Source organism: Notothenia rossii (assembly GCF_949606895.1).
Source record: "Notothenia rossii genome assembly, chromosome: 9".
NCBI lineage: Eukaryota > Metazoa > Chordata > Actinopteri > Perciformes > Nototheniidae > Notothenia > Notothenia rossii.
Window position 1 is genome coordinate 1,170,945 of NC_136907.1, and position 19,444 is coordinate 1,190,388.

A 19,444-nucleotide genomic window follows, 5' to 3' on the forward strand; every position below is an offset into this window, starting at 1 on the left:
ACATAATTTGTAAGCACATATTTGTTTGAGACCCACTGAGATAACTTAGACTAAAATGAACTATCTAAACACTCAGTCCTTTACCTCACTGAGCCTCTCAGTCTGAGAGCTCTCCTCCACCCTGGTTGTAGAAACATCTACTTCTTTCATCCGTTAGCGCAGCTAGCCCCAGATGCTAATAACAACAGCGCCGGTACCGGTGCGCCCTCTCTCTCTCTCTCTCCCTCGCTCTCGGTCCCACGCTCGCACTTTGGCTGTGAGCTGCGGGCGCCTGATAAGCCAACATCCCCCACTTTCATCACTTACAGCGCCCATCGTACATGGCAAATGAAACGTGTAACCGGGGTGAAAAGGGTGTTACATTGACTTAATTATGAATGTTGTTACGTCAAGGCCGAAAATGTGGATGAGCACCAACGCTCAAAAATGTTTTTTTCCTCCCAGAGCTGCCAGCGCAGCGCCCCCCAGATCTGGCGCCCTAGGCGTCCGCCTGTGTCGCCTATGCCAAAAATTGGACCTGCCAGTACATACAGTGGCAATGTCTCAAGATTTAGCAAAAATACACCTTTATTGAACATACAGTAACACAAACACTACAAATCCACATAAAAAACAATCAAAAATAAAAAAGGGTCGCCACTTCAATTTTTAAAAAAATTAAAAAATGTGTGGGTACCTGGCTGGCGCCCCCTAGCAGAGTCGCGCATATTTCAGCAGATATATAGGGGAAACACTGCATGTCAAAGCACACAGTGAGCATATATACAGATATACATATATACAGATATACAGATATACAGATATACATATATACAGATATATACAGCGAGTATTTAGCGACTTCGCTTCTGGAGAGTCTTCAACAAGCACGTAGACTCTAAGGGATTGTCACTGTCATCGTCAGCAGAATCGAGGAAAGTCTCCTCATTCCGTTCTTTCTCCCATTTATTCGCTCGCTCCAGCAACGCAGCCTGGAGCTTGACATCGGATTCAGCCTCTGAGGGATCACTGGTGGTATAAAGGTAAGCCACAGGGCATTCGTCATCGCTGCTGCTGCTGAACTCGGGACAATGGACTGGAGCTCGCCCTGCCTTTGGCTGTGTTGGAGCGGGGGATGTCTTTCGCTTTCGCTTACGCTTTGCCTTTGGCTCTGGCTTTGGCTCTGGCTCTGGCTCTGGCTCTGGAGCTGGGGGAGCGGGGGCTGTCTTTTGCTTACGCTTTGGCTCTGGCTCTGGCTCTGGCTTTGGCTCTGGCTCTGGGGGAGCGGGGGCTGTCTTTCGCTTACGCTTACGCTTTGGCTCTGGCTCTGGCTCTGGCTCTGGAGCTGGAGCTGGGGGAGCGGGGGCTGTCTTTCGCTTTTGCTTTTGCTTACGCTTTGGCTCTGGCTCTGGCTCTGGAGCTGGGGGAGCGGGGGCTGTCTTTCGCTCTGGCTCTGGAGCTGGGGGAGCGGGGGATGTCTTTCGCTTTCGCTTTGGCTTTGGCTCTGGAGCTGGAGCTGGGGGAGCGGGGGCTGTCTTTTGCTTACGCTTTGCCTTTGGCTCTGGCTCTGGAGCTGGGGGAGCGGGGGCTGTCTTTTGCTTACGCTTTGGCTCTGGCTCTGGAGCTGGGGGAGCGGGGGCTGTCTTTTGCTTACGCTTTGGCTCTGGCTCTGGCTTTGGCTTTGGCTCTGGCTCTGGCTCTGGAGCTGGGGGAGCGGGGGCTGTCTTTTGCTTACGCTCTGGCTCTGGCTCTGGCTCTGGCTCTGGCTCTGGCTCTGGCTTTGGCTCTGGAGCTGGGGGAGCGGGGGCTGTCTTTCGCTTACGCTTACGCTTTGGCTCTGGCTCTGGCTCTGGCTTTGGCTCTGGCTCTGGGGGAGCGGGGGCTGTCTTTCGCTTACGCTTACGCTTTGGCTCTGGCTCTGGCTCTGGCTCTGGAGCTGGAGCTGGGGGAGCGGGGGCTGTCTTTCGCTTTTGCTTTTGCTTACGCTTTGGCTCTGGCTCTGGCTCTGGAGCTGGGGGAGCGGGGGCTGTCTTTCGCTCTGGCTCTGGAGCTGGGGGAGCGGGGGATGTCTTTCGCTTTCGCTTTGGCTTTGGCTCTGGAGCTGGAGCTGGAGCTGGGGGAGCGGGGGCTGTCTTTTGCTTACGCTTTGCCTTTGGCTCTGGCTCTGGAGCTGGGGGAGCGGGGGCTGTCTTTTGCTTACGCTTTGGCTCTGGCTCTGGAGCTGGGGGAGCGGGGGCTGTCTTTTGCTTACGCTTTGGCTCTGGCTCTGGCTTTGGCTTTGGCTCTGGCTCTGGCTCTGGAGCTGGGGGAGCGGGGGCTGTCTTTTGCTTACGCTCTGGCTCTGGCTCTGGCTCTGGAGCTGGGGGAGCGGGGGATGTCTTTCGCTTTTGCTTACGCTTTGGCTCTGGCTCTGGCTTTGGCTTTGGCTCTGGCTCTGGCTCTGGAGCTGGGGGAGCGGGGGCTGTCTTTTGCTTACGCTCTGGCTCTGGCTCTGGCTCTGGCTCTGGCTCTGGAGCTGGGGGAGCGGGGGTTGTCTTTCGCTTTCGCTTTGGCTTTGGCTCTGACTCTGGCTTTGGCTCTGGCTCTGGCTCTGGCTCTGGAGCTGGGGGAGCGGGGGATGTCTTTCGCTTTTGCTTACGCTTTGGCTCTGGAGCTGGGGGAGCGGGGGATGTCTTTCGCTTTGGCTTTGGCTCTGGCTCTGGAGCTGGGGGAGCGGGGGGACCTGCTGCTTCAGGTTCTATCCCGGCCTCGGCTTGTGCATCCATGGTCGCCTGGGCAATCGAATCAGTAAACATGTGTCTGATGCCCAAGGCCTCCTTAACCCCTGGGTTGCTGGCGTAGTACCGGTTCGATGGGTCCTGGATTCTCTTCACCTGGAAAGATTCAGATAATTAGTAAAAACTGGAATGGGTAACAGTTACATGTGCAGTGCATGTGAGTCCATCAGGTATCGAATAAACTGCAGTATATTTTTTATATAAAAGGCAACAGTTATGACGGCAAGGTTGCTGGTTTCTCTGAGGTCATGTGCCCAGGCACGGATCTTTGAAGTGTCCTTCAGGAACAGCCAGTCTGACAGACGGGGAGAGACTCGCCCCATAAATAATAGAAAAAGCTTGACCCGGCTTACCTTTGACTGCACATTTTCTGACAACTTTGTGTCTGGATCAATCCCCGCGTTGTAGTCCCGGGACTCTGTCATGTCCATGCTGGGTGGAAGGGTTGTGTGCCGCATTGTATTCGCCAGCCCACAACCAGAGGGCCTGGGAAGTGTGGGTGACGTTTTCCCAGCCACAAGGGCCAGGGCCCGTTTAGCGCGGCGAGCTATGGTTTTCCGGAGCAATACAGGGGTGGTGGTGGAGGATGCTTGCGCACTGCGAACGGCCGCAGCATTTAACTTGCTACTGTGTAGGCGGTTGATCCTGAGCGTGGGCTGTGCCACTGGAGCCATGATGCCGGAGAAAGTTGGGATGCTGGGTTGCTTTTGACCCATGAGGAGCTCCGTGACTTCAATTGCCATCTCCGGTTCATCCACGTCAGCCATGGCCTGGTCATCCGAGTCCTCGCAGTCCCCCTGCAGCTCATCACTAGGTGCCACTTTGGCCCCTATGGCGTTCACAGAGGTGTCCTCCATAGCTTCGAGCAATCCAGGGGTACATCTGCCTGTTGCGACTGGATTGCTTCTGCCTGTTGGACGTGGTGTCGCTGATTTCCGCCGACTTCCCACACCACCCTGACCCTTATCACGGGCCATCTTAGAGATGGCACCATGCTCATGTGATGTGTGTTTCTTCTTGGATTTGCACTTCACCCGCGAGGAACTCGGCATGGTTGCTCGCCGCCGAGACAAGTCTAGTTTGTTTACACTGGGGGGGGCTGACATCGGTCTCCGTAATCCTTCGCCCCTACACTCCTCATCACCAGCGTCTTTCGATTGAGGCCTGCCGAGTTCAACCAAGGGGGTGTGTCTGCCTGAGGACCTTATGCCGGAGGAGCGGATGTCCCTCTTGGCACTGGAAGCCTTAAACTGCTTCAGCTTCTTTTTTACAAAACACACCTCTTTATTGAGGACCTTCTTTTGTGCGAAGTTTTCCAGCCCTAACAGTCTGATTGTTGTTCGCTCATCGGCTTCGAGGTCAACTTCCCCGGAAAAGGAGTCTGGGTGTTCATCATCAGCACCATATTCCTCATCCAGTGTCGTTATCATGTGTACTGGGGGGTCGGCCTCCCGGAGCTCCCTCAGCATTTTAAGCCCCACCTTGCGTTTCACTTCTTTCAGTGACAAGTCTGTTTCTTGTTGGCTGAGCTCCGGGTGGTCAGTATCGAGATGCCGGTCCAGCCTGCTGCGATGGTATGAACAACCAACAACAGAGCAGGGCTCCAGGCGAATGTTAATTCTTCCATTGGCCATGCGTAGGAGAATGTTGCGTTCATCTTTATTCAGGACTAGGTGCCTGTCCACCAAGTGCCTTGGGAGAGCGCGGTATTGCAGGTGACACAGCGGGCATTCTGGCATCATCTTGGACCGCATCTTGGAAGTCAATCAATCAAGCCTGTGGAGACACAAGCAGATTGAAATCGATTCAAATCGATTGAAAGGTACGCTTTTTTGGGAGATGGGAGGCTCCATCTGCGTTCAACACCGCTGGGTAAATGATATTTACCAGGAGAAGGGGGGCTCCGACTCCAATCCATACCAGCGTTGAGCTGTAGAGTGCCCCGAAGAACCAGGCCGACACTCATATCTGAGGCATCAATTCATGGTACTCACCCAGCAAATGAGTCGCAGACTGACCCGTATCCAGGCGCCAGTATGGAGGACCGGGGGTCAGGGGAAGAAGATAGAGGAGAGTTGATCCATACAGGCTTTAGAAGCAACACGGTAAACAAAAAAGCCAGCCGATTGCACCCCCCATCTCAGCGCCTAAGGGTTGAGCACCTTCTCCGTTGGCACTCAGTCATTTCTTAGAGAATTTTTTTTAACTTCATTTTTGATTATTTTAAAATATAATTGACCGTTTTCTTCACTTTTTTCTTCTTTCCATGGGTGGGGGCGCATGGCAGGCCGCCTATGAGCTCCCAAATTTGGCCTGGAACCTCCAGGATTCTAGGGATAAGCTCCATAAACTGACAAAATCACCCAGAAATGTCACTTTTCTAGCCCAAAGATATACAATACAAATACATGTAAATAGTAAAAGGTACAAAAGTGCTTCGCATTACCCGGAATTTGATTTATATAGCCCCATGATAGTGAATACAAATCATTTTCAAGGAATAAAGTGTTAAAACGCCTGACTAAAGCATATGCAGGACCCCAGTGAGCTCCAGACTATGTGCACTTTGTCAGGGAACCATATTAAAGATGAAATAAATCATTTAAATATAATAAAAAAAAAGATTAAAAAATCATTTTTAGGGGGACAATTGAGGAGATGAGCCTGAAAATGAATCTCCAGCACCCCGGAGAAGCCGGGTGTGAGACTCACAGACACCCAGAGACCCAGGGCACAGCACCCCCCCTCTATTACCCAGGGCACAGGGCTCTGATGTGGGCTAAAGCAGTGGTTCTCAAACTTTTTTCAATCATGTACCCCCTTTGAAAAAGAAATCCAGCCAAGTTCCCCCTGGTCAGCGCAAAAACTATTTGTTAGGGGGAAAAAAGCCTATATAAAGAAATACAGTACACTTCAATGCTACATTTCAAATGTTTACAATCCATCACTAAATTCATGGCTAACCAATTTTAATATCATGCAATAACACTAAGAGGACATTAGTTGCATTGAACTGATTTTTTTCAATAAGTTGTTCTTACAATGTAGTGAGAAACATGGGCTTGAGCTTCACTGAGAACCTTTGTCATTCTGACAGGGAGGCAAACTGCAGTTATTACACTTCGTGTTTTGAAATATGTGTAACTCTGTTAATATAAAACTCACACTGCTCAAACTTCGTTACTTTTCCTAAAATTGGTATATATGTTTATTTATTTATTTTGGGGCGTGGGGAATGAAGAGAAAAAAAAATATGAGTATTTTATGAGCATGGAATTTTGAATAATATACATATGCGAGCAAATGACATACAACACATTATAGCATAACTCCGTTCACAGTGTTGATGGAACATTTTAATCTGAATAAATCCTTCCTCTCCTATATGCAATTACAATCAAATATTAAAAACTTAACATCAAAAGGTGTAAAGATAGGTTGTCATGGACACCTTGATATGAACCTAAAGACTTGCAAACAAGAAAGGAATGATTTCAGGTATATATCAACTTCTCCTCACCTCAACCGCCAATACTAATCTGCAGTCACAGAAAAGATGGGAGCAGGATTTAGGCGTCACCCTTACCCCGATTGAGTGGGACAGAATCTGCTCGAGCTCGAACTTCAATCTCCAAGTGTGTCCGGTTTAGAGTAACACAGTTACAAACCCTTCACAGAGCATAAATCACACCCTGTAGACCAGGGGTGGGGACAAGAAGAGAAAAACAACAGAGTCAATGCTGTTAGCAGGGTCTCAGACTCACAGGAACACATGCAGAGATCCACGGTGATGCACATCGCTTTTTAAGCCAGGAATAGTGTTCTACACATGGGTAAATTAATGTCTAAACTCAGGGGGAGCTGTTTTAATTCAGGAAAAATACAACCAGGGGGAGAAGATACAATGTTTACCCGGCAATAGTGTTCTAAACATGGGTACATTCATGTAAAAAGTCGGGCAAAATGTTTAATTACAAATATTTACAGACATCACAGGTCCATCAAACTTGGTATAGTTGCACTATGTAGCCGTTGGAACACACCCAAAAAGTGTGGGGGTCGTGTGCCCTTGTTTACCATATTAACCTATTTATCAGCCATAATATCATTGTTTTCAGACTTAAAAACAGTTTTATACATTTTTAAAAATGAGGTTGGAGCTCCATCTATTGGAATCTATTGTGTCCATACACAATTAATGTTGTGCTGCATTGGGTGCACTAAACTGATAGGCAAATGGAGTATAATTTCCATTGAGATGCATTAAGCCATTCCGTCATCAGTTTCAATGTTATTTTTGTTCAGTTAATGCACTTTTCTCTTACCCACGATAGTCAGTCCTTCCAGTCCGGGTTTTCTGTTGATCCAGTCTGGGTTTTCTGTTGATCCAGTCCGGGTTTTCTGGGTGATTGTGGAGCTGTTGCTTTCGGTTTGTGCAGCAAGAAAAATACAAATAACTGGAGAAATAGTCCGAGGCGGAGGGATAAAATGTTATTTAAAGATTCAACGACTACACTTTTGAGTTTTTACGAATACAACCATAGTTTTTACCGACAAAATACGAGTGTGTGGCTCCGAGATCTTCTGCGGTTGTTATGCTACAATGATGGCAGATACGGAATGTTGCCGCCAAACCTGCAACCAATCACAGTCTAGATGGGCGGGTCTGTGGGTGTTTACCTGAGAGCAGAGCAATGAGTTACGACATCTCCGTTCACTCCAATGGACCATTTTTTTTTTACAGCAATGGCGGATCGCGGAGGGTTATGGCTAGAAAGGATCCGTCTTGTGTAAAACTCTCGCGAGAGTTTGGCTGAATGCCACATGGCTGAATGTTTACGTTTGGCAGGCAACCTTTCAGTTACGATCGTTAACATCAGTGGGCCACAGCAACTGATGGTGAGAAGCTAAACTATCTATTAACTATGTCAATTACAGGGAGTGTGATTGTTGAAATAGGGTGTTAGCGATCTTGCTGGTGTTCAAAGAAGAATGACAACACTGTAGATCACCAACACTATGGTTTATTTTTTATTCACAGGCAAGTCAACGTTGTCGCAGTAAAAGTCCCAAGATAGCTCCTGGTGCAATAAAATGTTCCCTTGCAGTGTTTTACTATTATGTCTGATGTTTCTCTATTAATATTGCTGCTGCATTAATGTGTATGTTGCATCATGTTACTGCTGTAGATGTGTTTCCGAGCCGCTCCGATTACAACGAGAGTTACAACGAGAACGTGACGTCATATTTACACTAGACGGATCCTTTCTAGCCATAACCATCGCGGAGCCCTCAATAGTTCCCCGGAAGTTAGCTTGCTGCTGACTTCCGGGGAACTATTGAGGCTATCTGCGACTAGCAGCGCAGTAGAGTTGCAGCATAATAGACCGTTCTTGTTGGACTTTTAAAGGTAAGAAGACGTTTAAAGATTTATATTGCGGATATTATCAGCACATCTGAGTCAAATTACAGATAACAGATTAGGCTTGGATTCCGGATAAAGTTAGCAACACACGTTAACCATGAACAGCCTATTAATCCGTTCTCCTAATGTTATTTCAACCCAACGTTGTGGAATTAGAGAAAAGGGGCTTCTTAACATGCTTTTATCCGGGGTGGAGGGAGATAAATATTAGTTAAATATAACATTGGGGCGTGTGATTGTAGTGAAATGAGGATATCCAACTTGGAGTGCAAGCTAGTATAATATAGTTAAAGTTACACAACAATGAGGATAAGAATAAGGAATAAGAATAAGGAAGAGAGCTATGTTTGTGATACATCGCTATTGATATGGATTTAGAGTGCATATTTGAGTCTTGTAAACAGTAAACAAAAACTTAACTTATGGATGAGTGTTTTTAGCAGAGCCATATAAAGTCCTTGTGATTCTGTTGATTATTACCTCTCTGTATTATGTTGCAGCTCAGCTGATTTTGGATCGATGGCAAAGGGAGAGGGACTTAAGTGAGAGTGAAAACACAAGGTCAGTTTTAAATAGGTCAGCAATTTCCCATCCTATAGGTTGCTATATGTATCTAACCCTTTCTCCTGTCTTTGTCTCCCTCTTTCAGCACAAGAACCCCAGGGGGATTCAATGGAGCCTGAAGACCTGCAATGAGACCCTCACCCTGAGCCTCAGTCTCAACTCGCAGAGTTTTGCAAGCCTCTCTGTGTTCCTTATTTTTATTAAACAGACGTTAAGCTTCCCAATGGTGTGGTCTTCGTTTTGTGAAAAATATGATTACCTCACCTGTTTTGTTGCTGTTGTCTTTTGTGATAGTTAAATATATTTACAAACTGAATGAATGTCCTCTCCTGCTGATGTTCAGGTGTATATCAGTGTGTAGTGTCTCTACTTTAAAGAGTCCTCTCCTGCTGATGTTCAGGTGTATATCAGTATGTAGTGTCTCTACTTTAAAGAGTCCTCTCCTGCTGATGTTCAGGTGTATATCAGTATGTAGTGTCTCTACTTTAAAGAGTCCTCTCCTGCTGATGTTCAGGTGTATATCAGTATGTAGTGTCTCTACTTTAAAGAGTCCTCTCCTGCTGATGTTCAGGTGTATATCAGTATGTAGTGTCTCTACTTTAAAGAGTCCTCTCCTGCTGATGTTCAGGTGTATATCAGTATGTAGTGTCTCTACTTTAAAGAGTCCTCTCCTGCTGATGTTCAGGTGTATATCAGTATGTAGTGTCTCTACTTTAAAGAGTCCTCTCCTGCTGATGTTCAGGTGTATATCAGTATGTAGTGTCTCTACTTTAAAGAGTCCTCTCCTGCTGATGTTCAGGTGTATATCAGTATGTAGTGTCTCTACTTTAAAGAGTCCTCTCCTGCTGATGTTCAGGTGTATATCAGTATGTAGTGTCTCTACTTTAAAGAGTCCTCTCCTGCTGATGTTCAGGTGTATATCAGTATGTAGTGTCTCTACTTTAAAGAGTCCTCTCCTGCTGATGTTCAGGTGTATATCAGTATGTAGTGTCTCTACTTTAAAGAGTCCTCTCCTGCTGATGTTCAGGTGTATATCAGTATGTAGTGTCTCTACTTTAAAGAGTCCTCTCCTGCTGATGTTCAGGTGTATATCAGTATGTAGTGTCTCTACTTTAAAGAGTCCTCTCCTGCTGATGTTCAGGTGTATATCAGTATGTAGTGTCTCTACTTTAAAGAGTCCTCTTCTGCTGATGTTCAGGTGTATATCAGTATGTAGTGTCTCTACTTTAAAGAGTCCTCTCCTCTGATGTTCAGGTGTATATCAGTATGTAGTGTCTCTACTTTAAAGAGTCCTCTTCTGCTGATGTTCAGGTGTATATCAGTATGTAGTGTCTCTACTTTAAAGAGTCCTCTCCTCTGATGTTCAGGTGTATATCAGTATGTAGTGTCTCTACTTTAAAGAGTCCTCTTCTGCTGATGTTCAGGTGTATATCAGTATGTAGTGTCTCTACTTTAAAGAGTCCTCTCCTGCTGATGATCAGGTGTATATCAGTATGTAGTGTCTCTACTTTAAAGAGTCCTCTCCTGCTGATGATCAGCTGTATATCAGTATGTTGTGTCTCTACTTTAAAGAGTCCTCTCTGTTTATGGTGAGTTTACGACAGACCAGTGTTATTTATTTTTGCACACACACTTTATTGCAGGATAATCCACAACCATCATTTCTTCACATTAAACACGCTTGATCTGCACGAGCATCAACACACTTACACCTTCTCTGTAAACAACAACAAAACCTGAAAATAAACAAGATGGAAAATATACAAAATGATAAAACTGTTTAGGCAATAATATAATAATCAGATTTAATTCCTCATTTGCTTTATTTTATATTTAAATGTGTCATGCATCACGAGTGACGCCCACAGGAATGTCTCAAACAACAACATCTACAAACATTTAAAATAAATAACTCTTCACTCCGTTAACCAATCAGCTCGCTCAGATCTTAGCGAGCCGGCTGCTGATTGGCTGTGTGAGTGTCATCTATGTGACCATGTACTCCTGGCGCTTGTTGAGGCGGACCTGGCAGAGCGACACGGCGCCAACCGCCACGTAGATCCCGGCCGCGATGAAGCAGTTGATCCCGACCTGAGTGTAGAGGCCGTAGATGTTCCCCGGGGGATTCTTACTGCACACAGAGGGGATTCAATACATGTTAATAACATGCAATGATATTCAACTGTTAAGATATGTATCTGGCTGCTCCTGCAAATAAAGAAGAAAACTAAAATATCAATTTACGTCATATTCTCAATAAACCTTTATTTATTTTGATCTGTGCTCAAAAGGTTCAACACTATATTGGTTTTTAAATTCAGTTTTTTCTCTTAATTTGCTGCCCAGACACTTACTGTGATAAAGTTCTTAATCTTAACACAGTGTGTATCTCTGTGTATAAACCTATATATATTTACAGTCTAAGGTGTTAACGTATATATTCCTCAGTCAGTTGATGCAGCAGCTAAATGTTAGCTTAGCACAAATCAATCAAACTCCATTCAGAAAACCAGAACTCCGCCTACGAAGCAGCAACGGCTGGGAGAAGGACAGGAAATATTTGATATGGAAAGATTCACACACACATTGAGGGTCCAGGACGGGACATGGGTTGAATATAAAAGAAAAATGAACGACACCACACATTGAGAGTTATTAACCAAATCTCTCTCAGAGGGGCGTGGGGAGGGGCTCCTTATTTTCATCTAAGTAACAGACAGAGAATCAGCACTTTGGAATCAGGGCTGAAACAGAGGGGATTATGGGTAATGCTGCAATGATCTGTTTGGTGTTTCAGCCAATCAGAGACAGGCTATGGATATATTTGAGAGCTGGGATATACTGATAAAAAACAGTATAATCGGGGACCTTTAAAATAAGGTAGCTTCCATGTCACTGTTGTTGTTTGCTTGTTTTAATTATTATTTCTATCTTTTATTTGTTCTTTTTTCAATGGGTCTTTAATTCAATTGTATACTGAACTATATGTGGTTTTGTCCGTTTATAAAAATGTCAGAAAACCAGACCATGATGCAGGTGACTGCTTCACACTCGTAGTTTATGTTGGGAGTCAATGTGAGTCTACTTTGGGTTTATCTGCAGTATTAAACCAGACGAGAGTAAAAACTCAGACTCCCAGAGTTCATAGCGACTCACTCGTTGCGGATGTCCTCCTCGGTGAACGGCACGTCTTCGATCAGAATCGCCGACTTGGTGCTGAAGAAGATTCCCAGCATCCCCTGCAAGAGAAACCACATCCCCGTTTAGGTGAATTATTCATATTTAGGTATTTATTTAGACAAAGTAAGGGTTTCAATGATTTACTTAAAGTTGTCATGAATTACAAGCAGCCCTAATGCGAAAGTCAATAAAAGAGTTCGTAAGCTCCAACTGGTCCAAAACTCAGCCGCCGTATCATTACCAGAACTCCTTCCACTGATCATATCACCCGGTTCTTCAACAACTCCACTGGCTCCCCGCTAAATACTGCATCCTTCAACATGTGGCTCCTCACCTTCGAGGCCCTTCACACCTCCATATCTCTCTGAACTCCTTCACACCTACACTCCCTCTCGTGCTCTCCGACCCTCCTCTGCCTTCCAGCTCACTGTACCTTCTGCCCGCCTGAGGACCACCATGGGGTCACGAGCCTTCAGCCCCCCGTCTCTGGAGCTCTCTCCCACAAGACATCCGCAATATGGACTGTTAAGGAAATTATGCAATCAAATGTGTTAACATTGCTGACCTTAGTTTCTGTGATTAGGTCATCTCTCTGGGAGCGATCCTTAAATCTATGTGTGGGGGTGAGGTGTTGCATACTGTGTCTGAGGGGTATCTGTGTATCCCATTGTCTTGTATTGAGTGGAGGTGTTGCATACTGTGTCTGAGGGGCATCAGCTGGCCCCCCAGAATGTGGTTGTAATGTAAATCTGCTTTGATGTCCTCTTATAAAGAGAGCCTGTTTCACTCAGAAAGGTACGTGCTCTTTGGAGGAGACGTCATACTTGCAAGTATGAAGGTCCTTATTGCTTTTAATACAAATATTGTGTTGCTGTACGTTTGTTACCTTACTGATTATTCTCTCTAGACCACAGCTGATTGGAAAGCTGCGACGACAGGACTCACTCTCAACCTTCAAGTCCTGCCTGAAAACACACCATCTGAGGCTTTTATAAAAACATGTGTACCTTTATTATAACGGTGACTGTCTCTAACACATGTGGATCATTTTCCCTCATGCTCCATTTATGGAAACACTGACTTCCTGTTCTCAAACATCACATGACGTCAAAAATAAAAGTCACATGATTCATTTAAGTCACATTTATTTTGCCTCTTTAGTTCCTCTTTATATTCTGAATATTGATCATATTTGCATCTGTTCATTTACTGGAGTATTGTTGCATTGCGATGGTACATCTCTGTGTTAAACAAGTAAATTAATGATACACAACATTATTATATATTACTGTTAGTGTGTACTGTTCATATATGTGTCATTTATTTAATATGATATAGGAATACTCCTGTCACCAGCTAGTGTATAAGGATTTCATTAGTGTATATTAATAATAAATATTGTAAATGTCTCTGTGTTTAAATTACCTTCTGACACCACACTGACACATTCCTGGTTAATCCTGTCACCATTCATTTAAACGGAAAACCAGACATTAGCCAGCTCCATAACGTTAATTGCACAGGCACAACACCACTGATCAGAATGGTGTTCATTAATATTGTTATAATATTACATTACATCTTATTTACCTTCATGTCTATGGTAACTTGGCCTAAATGGGCGCCGTCTATCGACTGGAGAATATGTAAATGAATCGACTTTGCAACCGAATTCTTGCTGTTTTTTTAGTTTTCTGTAGGATATCATGAAGGTGAACACACATTATGAATAATATAAATTCATCACTGAAAAGATCCGACATTAATTTCACTAAAAACCCCACATAGCTCCAGGAAGTAGCCAGCCCCCTCCCCGGTTCTTACCAGCATGATGACCCCCCAGATGCTGATCACGATCCCGCACGCAGCCATCTTCGGCCCGCAGAACAGAAGCGACGGCATGCCTGCTTTTTCACGGTCCAATCGATCAACCAGAAGCGGATTTATATGTGTTGTATTCACAAAACTGAGCAGAAATTAGCCATGGAAGGACGACAGAGGCTCACGGTCAGCTGATCCGCATCACTCGGGTTCACTCGTTGAAACTCGGCTTCACTCGTCAACCAGCTTAGCGACCAATCAAAATGGCGAGTTCGTTACATCCCGCCTTTTCCGTTGAGACTGACCAATGAAATGTCCAGATTGTTGAAATGTGAAACTGTATTTTTATTTTATGTAATTCTACAATACTTGATTTGTCTATCCCTGAATTTTTTTGTGTGTATACAAAATATATGACGTATATATATTTTCTTGAATAATAAAAGGGAAAAAAGATTCGTGAATCTATGGTGAAGACCAATCAAAACGTCAAGATTGGCACGCCCAGCCCCGCCTCTTCCTTTGACACTGACCAATGGCGTTCCACCTCCAAAGTCGCGCAATATTCCCTTGTTTATTCCGTGTACCTTTGTTGTGAGATATTTATCTCCTCTGAATATGTGAAATATAAACACCTCTGGATTATAATCGATCTTCTCCACGAGTTTCTTCAGAGCTTCGTTGTTTGTGTTTTGTAAATCCTGTGCTCTCTAACGCTGCAGGAGCTAACTGTGGCTAACAGCTAGCTGAGTGTTGGTGTTATTGTTTTGAAGTTTTTTAAGAAAACGCTGCAGATCTTTCCCTGCCATGACGTCAGCCTCTGCTAAGGTGAGTTGTTACCTGCTTATTAATTAACGCACTTATTGCAGTGCGGACTGTGTGCAGGGAACTCTTTAAAGAGCAGAACTGCACTCAGAAACCTGGCGAAAACCTTTTGAAAACCTCTCTTTATCTCACAAATATTAAGCAGACAACAAGTGCTTAATATTTAATTATCTGAAATGTATACAATGTTATGGTGAATTCGGCATACAGTAAATGCATTAATCTGTAAAGAAACGAGTCATTAAACTGAGTGGAGTCACACAGAGCTGCAGTGTTCGCGCAGAAATAGACCTTTACATTTTAATGACATTAATGTAACTTCTGTTATCTGAAGTGAATACAGTGCAATGGTGATTCGGGATATCGTTAATGCACTAAACTATATAAGAATGCCTGGGTTCCTTAAACTGAATCTGAACTCTTTAGAGCTGCACTAAGACACCTGTTAATTAGACTGCTTTGTTTGTTGTGCAAAAATGGACCGTATGATGAGTGCTTTATCTCTTATTATCTGACAATGTGATGGTGAACTCGGCATATATGTAATGCATTCATCTGTATAGGAACTCTTTAAAGAGCAGGTACTGCACACACCTTATCGCACATATCTATATGACATATGAGTACAACGAAGTGTATTCTGCATCAAACCACAGAGTGCAAAGAGTAGTAATATGTTTCTTCTTTGATATCATCTGATGGTGAATTTGGCTTATTGTTTGTTCACTAAAGTTATAGAAATCCAGACTTTAGTGATTACTGACTGCATTAATTTATAAGACTTACTCAAGGTATGTTTCAAATGCATGTACTTGTACTGTAGTATCTCCCCAGTTTAGTACATGTACTGTGTAGTATCTTCCCAGTGTAGTACATGTGTACTTGTACTGCAGTATTTCCACGGTGTAGTATATATACTGTACTTGTCTCTCTGCAGGTGGGGGAGATCTTCTCTGCTGCTGGAGCCGCCTTCAGTAAACTGGGAGAGCTGACCATGCAGTTACACCCAGTATCAGACTCCAGTCCTGCAGGGTACACACACACACACACACACACACACACACACACACACACACACACACACACACACACACACACACACACACACACACACACACACACACACACACACACACACACACACACACACACACACACACACACACACACACACACACACACACACACACACACACACGCACTACATGATATACACCTGTACATCAGCAGGAGAGGACTCTTTAAAGTAGAGACACTACATACTGATATACACCTGAACATCAGCAGGAGAGGACTCTTTAAAGTAGAGACACTACATACTGATATACACCTGAACATCAGCAGGAGAGGACTCTTTAAAGTAGAGACACTACATACTGATATACACCTGAACATCAGCAGGAGAGGACTCTTTAAAGTAGAGACACTACATACTGATATACACCTGAACACCAGCATGTAATAGCTTCATCACACCGTCACAATTTAAACTAACTTTTTGTCCTCAGAGCGAAGTGGACGGAGACGGAGATCGAGTTGCTTCGAGTCGCCGTGCGTCGTTTCGGAGACGATCTGAATAACATCAGCTCGGTGATCAAAGAGCGAACTGTGTACGTATTCCTGATACCAGAGCTGGGAAGTAGTATTCTGGTATCAGTACTTTACTCCACTACTTATTTTTCTGATTACTTTTTACTTTGACTTTTTACTATTTGAACCCAACTTTCTACTTCTTACACTTTGAACTCAAATACCTGTACTTTCTACTTCTTACACTTTGAACTCAAATACCTGTACTTTCTACTTCTCTCATTTTCCAAACAGGCTGGTTCCTTTAGTCTGAATGTGTGTTTGGTGGCGTGATCATTATTATTTAGAGTCATTGCGTGCCTATTGATTTGAACACGATCCGTGTATCCATCATTTCCTGGTCTTCTTTAAAGTATCCTCCGTATGATTGATCAAAGACTTCCTACACCTTTAAGGGATCTCGTCATGTCTATCACTTCATTATCGTTTTCACTTCTTTTATTTAAGGCAGTAAAAACATTTGTTTATTTGCTTCTTAACAAAAATAAAGGAACATTTGTTTTACTGCCTAAAACATGTACATGTACACAAAACCACTTAAAGTAAATCTTTGGGCCAACATGTAATACATTAATTAACTTCAACCCGTTCTTTTAGGACTCAGAGCCATGCTAGCAATGTCCCTTTGTTTGCAGTGACTATGCTAAGCTAAGCTAATGTGTTTCCTCAGGGCTCAGATTAAGAGCACCGTGAAGAGGAAGCTGTACGAAGACAGCCGCGTTCCCATCGAGTCGCCCAAAAAAAACACGAAGAAGAACACCGCCGCCGTCGCCATGACGACGACATCCGGCGCCCCCAACCCCCCAGCGATGATCGCCGTGCCCACGTCACAGGTCGTCGTCATGGCAACGGGCATGCAGAACAGCCCCTCCCTGGCACTGCCCCTCAAGAAGCAGAAGACCTCAGGTGAGAGGCTTTTATTGTGAAGGAACAGGGCTTTTATTGTGAAGGCACAGGGCTTTTATTGTGAAGGAACAGGGCTTTTATTGTGAAGGCACAGGGCTTTTATTGTGAAGGAACAGGGCTTTTATTGTGAAGTCAGAGACAGGAAGTGACATGGTGCTCCCCCCCCCCCCAACAGATGTGACCCTCAGCGCTCTGAACGACTCGGATGTAAACAGCGACCTCGTGGACATCGAAGGACTCGGAGACTCCAACAACAAGAAACTCAACTTCGACCAAGGTCAGGAAATATCCCTTTATTATTATAGTTATCAGAAACCAAGGTAACCGCCCCCCCCCACCTTATCACCTGAATCTCCTCATAGAGCACCATTGAGTTATTTGTAACCAAATGTCTCTCAGAGGGGCGTGGGGAGGGGCTCCTTATTTTCATCTAAAGTAACAGACAGAGAATCAGCACTTTGGAAACAGGGCTGAAACAGAGGGGATTATGGGTAATGCTGCAATGATCTGTTTGGGGTTTCAGCCAATCAGAGACAGGCTCTGGACACATCTGAGAGCTGTGATATATTGACTGTATAACAGGGGACCTTTAAATATATGTATTTCCACCACTGCAGGATCTGTTCACACCTGAGAGTCTGATAGTCTTTTATGTTCTGTATTTGATACGGTGAGTTTTGGTTTTGCAGATTTATTTTTATCATATTTTAATGTTGTTTCCTCAGAAAACTTGAACCTGGACTCCTCCCTCATCATGAACTCCAGCGACCTCCCACTGCTGTCGCGCTGACCTTTGACCTCTGACCTCTCAGCGACCTCTCTTACTTCAATTTATTTTACAAAGGCTCCTGATCTGTCCAAATCTCTCATTGAAAGTCAAAAGCAGTGAAATCATGCAACACAATAAACAGCTTATTATTTTTATTATTTCTTTTTTTAAAGACAGCAGGTCATTTTCCTCGTCCTTTTTTAGACATTTAGAGTTTTTTTGGGGGGCAGAATTATGTTTCCATCAGTGTGTGACGTCCTGAGCGACGCTCACATAACGTGAAGACGCTGAAATATGAATAAATAACGCAAGGATAAGTCGATCATTTGAATCCTTTAAATAACAACCAGACAGTGTTACCTGCTTCCTGTTCGAGTCGCAGCGATCATCTTCTGATCTCTAAATTGAAGTGAAGATATATCTAAATGATGAGTCTGGGTATTTAGGGAATGATTGGATTAAACAATAAAAGAAGAAACTCAATCATTTCTATTTTCTTGTTTGTGTTTTTCTTTATTATTCAATGAGTTCACTTCCAGAATGTTCAAGATCAACTATTTTAATAACGCGTTAATCAATGTGAGGTCATTTCCAAGACTTAGTAAAGTAAATGTATAGTTTGTCGACAGGGTCATGGTAAAGTATGTGGAGAACAACATAGTATAGTTAAAAAGAAAGTGGTAAGAATATGTTGGAAAAAGTCATAAATGGGGCGAAGCCTGCGAGCGGGTTCAGGAAGTCAACTGGAGCACCGTGAAACATTAACACGTGACGCGTCTCTCTCACAACCAACCAATCACAATCTCCTAAACATGCCGCTCTATTTCAGCTGCCAGGTCTGCTGCTCTGCCTCACTATGCTGCTGCTGAGTCACATTGCTGATGCGTTCACGTGCTGCTGCTCGCCTGCCCCCCCCCACCCCAGCTTCCACCCCAGCTTCCCCCCAGCTCCATCCCAGCTTCCACCCCTGCTCCACCCCAGCTTCCACCCCAGCTTCCCCCCAGCTCCATCCCAGCTTCCATCCCAGCTTCCCCCCCAGCTTCCCCCCCAGCTTCCACCCCAGCTTCCCCCCCAGCTTCCACCCCAGCTTCCCCCCCAGCTTCCACCCCAGCTCCATCCCAGCTTCCCCCCCAGCTTCCACCCCAGCTTCCCCCCCAGCTTCCATCCCAGCTCCATCCCAGCTTCCCCCCCAGCTTCCACCCCAGCTCCATCCCAGCTTCCCCCCCAGCTTCCACCCCAGCTTCCCCCCCAGCTTCCACCCCAGCTTCCCCCCCAGCTTCCACCCCAGCTCCATCCCAGCTTCCACCCCAGCATCCACCCCAGCATCCACCCCAGCTTCCCCCCCAGCTTCCACCCCAGCTTCCACCCCAGCTTCCATCCCAGCTCTACCCCAGCTTCCACCCAGCTTCCATCCCAGCTTCCACCCCAGCTTCCACCCAGCTTCCATCCCAGCTTCCACCCCAGCTTCCCCCCCAGCTTCCACCCAGCTTCCATCCCAGCTTCCACCCCAGCTTCCACCCAGCTTCCATCCCAGCTCCACCCCAGCTTCCACCCCAGCTTCCCCCCCAGCTTCCACCCCAGCTTCCACCCAGCTTCCATCCCAGCTCC

General features: G+C 45.1%; 3 protein-coding genes and 1 long non-coding RNA gene across 4 annotated transcripts; 2 read left to right on the forward strand and 2 right to left on the reverse strand.

The window, feature by feature from the left end:
• Positions 1-833: 833 nt before the first annotated feature.
• LOC307018396 (uncharacterized protein) lies at positions 834-5,370 on the reverse strand (the record flags this gene model as incomplete). The annotated part of the gene is made up of 2 exons (XM_079648627.1): positions 3,110-5,370; positions 834-2,852 (listed from the first exon to the last, which is right to left on the reverse strand). Exons 1-2 carry the CDS (start codon positions 4,508-4,510, stop codon positions 834-836), a joined length of 3,420 nt encoding a protein of 1,139 aa, XP_079504753.1. The 5' UTR covers positions 4,511-5,370.
• A 2,203-nt stretch (positions 5,371-7,573) lies between these two features.
• LOC307019175 lies at positions 7,574-8,965 on the forward strand. Its single transcript, XR_013802590.1, has 2 exons — positions 7,574-8,742; positions 8,831-8,965. It is a non-coding gene; the product is annotated as an uncharacterized lncRNA (long non-coding RNA).
• A 1,391-nt stretch (positions 8,966-10,356) lies between these two features.
• Positions 10,357-13,983, reverse strand: rnasekb (ribonuclease, RNase K b). Its single transcript, XM_079651522.1, has 3 exons — positions 13,750-13,983; positions 11,902-11,984; positions 10,357-10,876 (listed from the first exon to the last, which is right to left on the reverse strand). Exons 1-3 carry the CDS (start codon positions 13,825-13,827, stop codon positions 10,732-10,734), a joined length of 306 nt encoding a protein of 101 aa, XP_079507648.1. The 5' UTR covers positions 13,828-13,983; the 3' UTR covers positions 10,357-10,731.
• Positions 13,984-14,275: 292 nt separating this feature from the next.
• Positions 14,276-18,328, forward strand: LOC307018094 (BPTF-associated chromatin complex component 1-like). Its single transcript, XM_079648166.1, has 6 exons — positions 14,276-14,574; positions 15,509-15,603; positions 16,080-16,181; positions 16,832-17,067; positions 17,243-17,344; positions 17,793-18,328. Exons 1-6 carry the CDS (start codon positions 14,554-14,556, stop codon positions 17,855-17,857), a joined length of 621 nt encoding a protein of 206 aa, XP_079504292.1. The 5' UTR covers positions 14,276-14,553; the 3' UTR covers positions 17,858-18,328.
• Positions 18,329-19,444: the final 1,116 nt, after the last annotated feature.

Coding starts and splice junctions, on each gene's coding strand:
- LOC307018094 (XM_079648166.1), top strand. CDS start 14,554: ATGACGTCAGCCTCTGCTAAG. Junction 17,068..17,242: donor CAAGAAGCAGAAGACCTCAG/GTGAGAGGCTTT, acceptor CCCCCCCAACAG/ATGTGACCCTCAGCGCTCTG. Junction 17,345..17,792: donor GAAACTCAACTTCGACCAAG/GTCAGGAAATAT, acceptor TTGTTTCCTCAG/AAAACTTGAACCTGGACTCC.
- rnasekb (XM_079651522.1), bottom strand. CDS start 13,827: ATGCCGTCGCTTCTGTTCTGCGGGCCGAAGATGGCTGCGTGCGGGATC. Junction 11,985..13,749: donor TCTGGGGGGTCATCATGCTG/GTAAGAACCGGG, acceptor TTTCTCTTGCAG/GGGATGCTGGGAATCTTCTT. Junction 10,877..11,901: donor GAGGAGGACATCCGCAACGA/GTGAGTCGCTAT, acceptor CTCTGTGTGCAG/TAAGAATCCCCCGGGGAACA.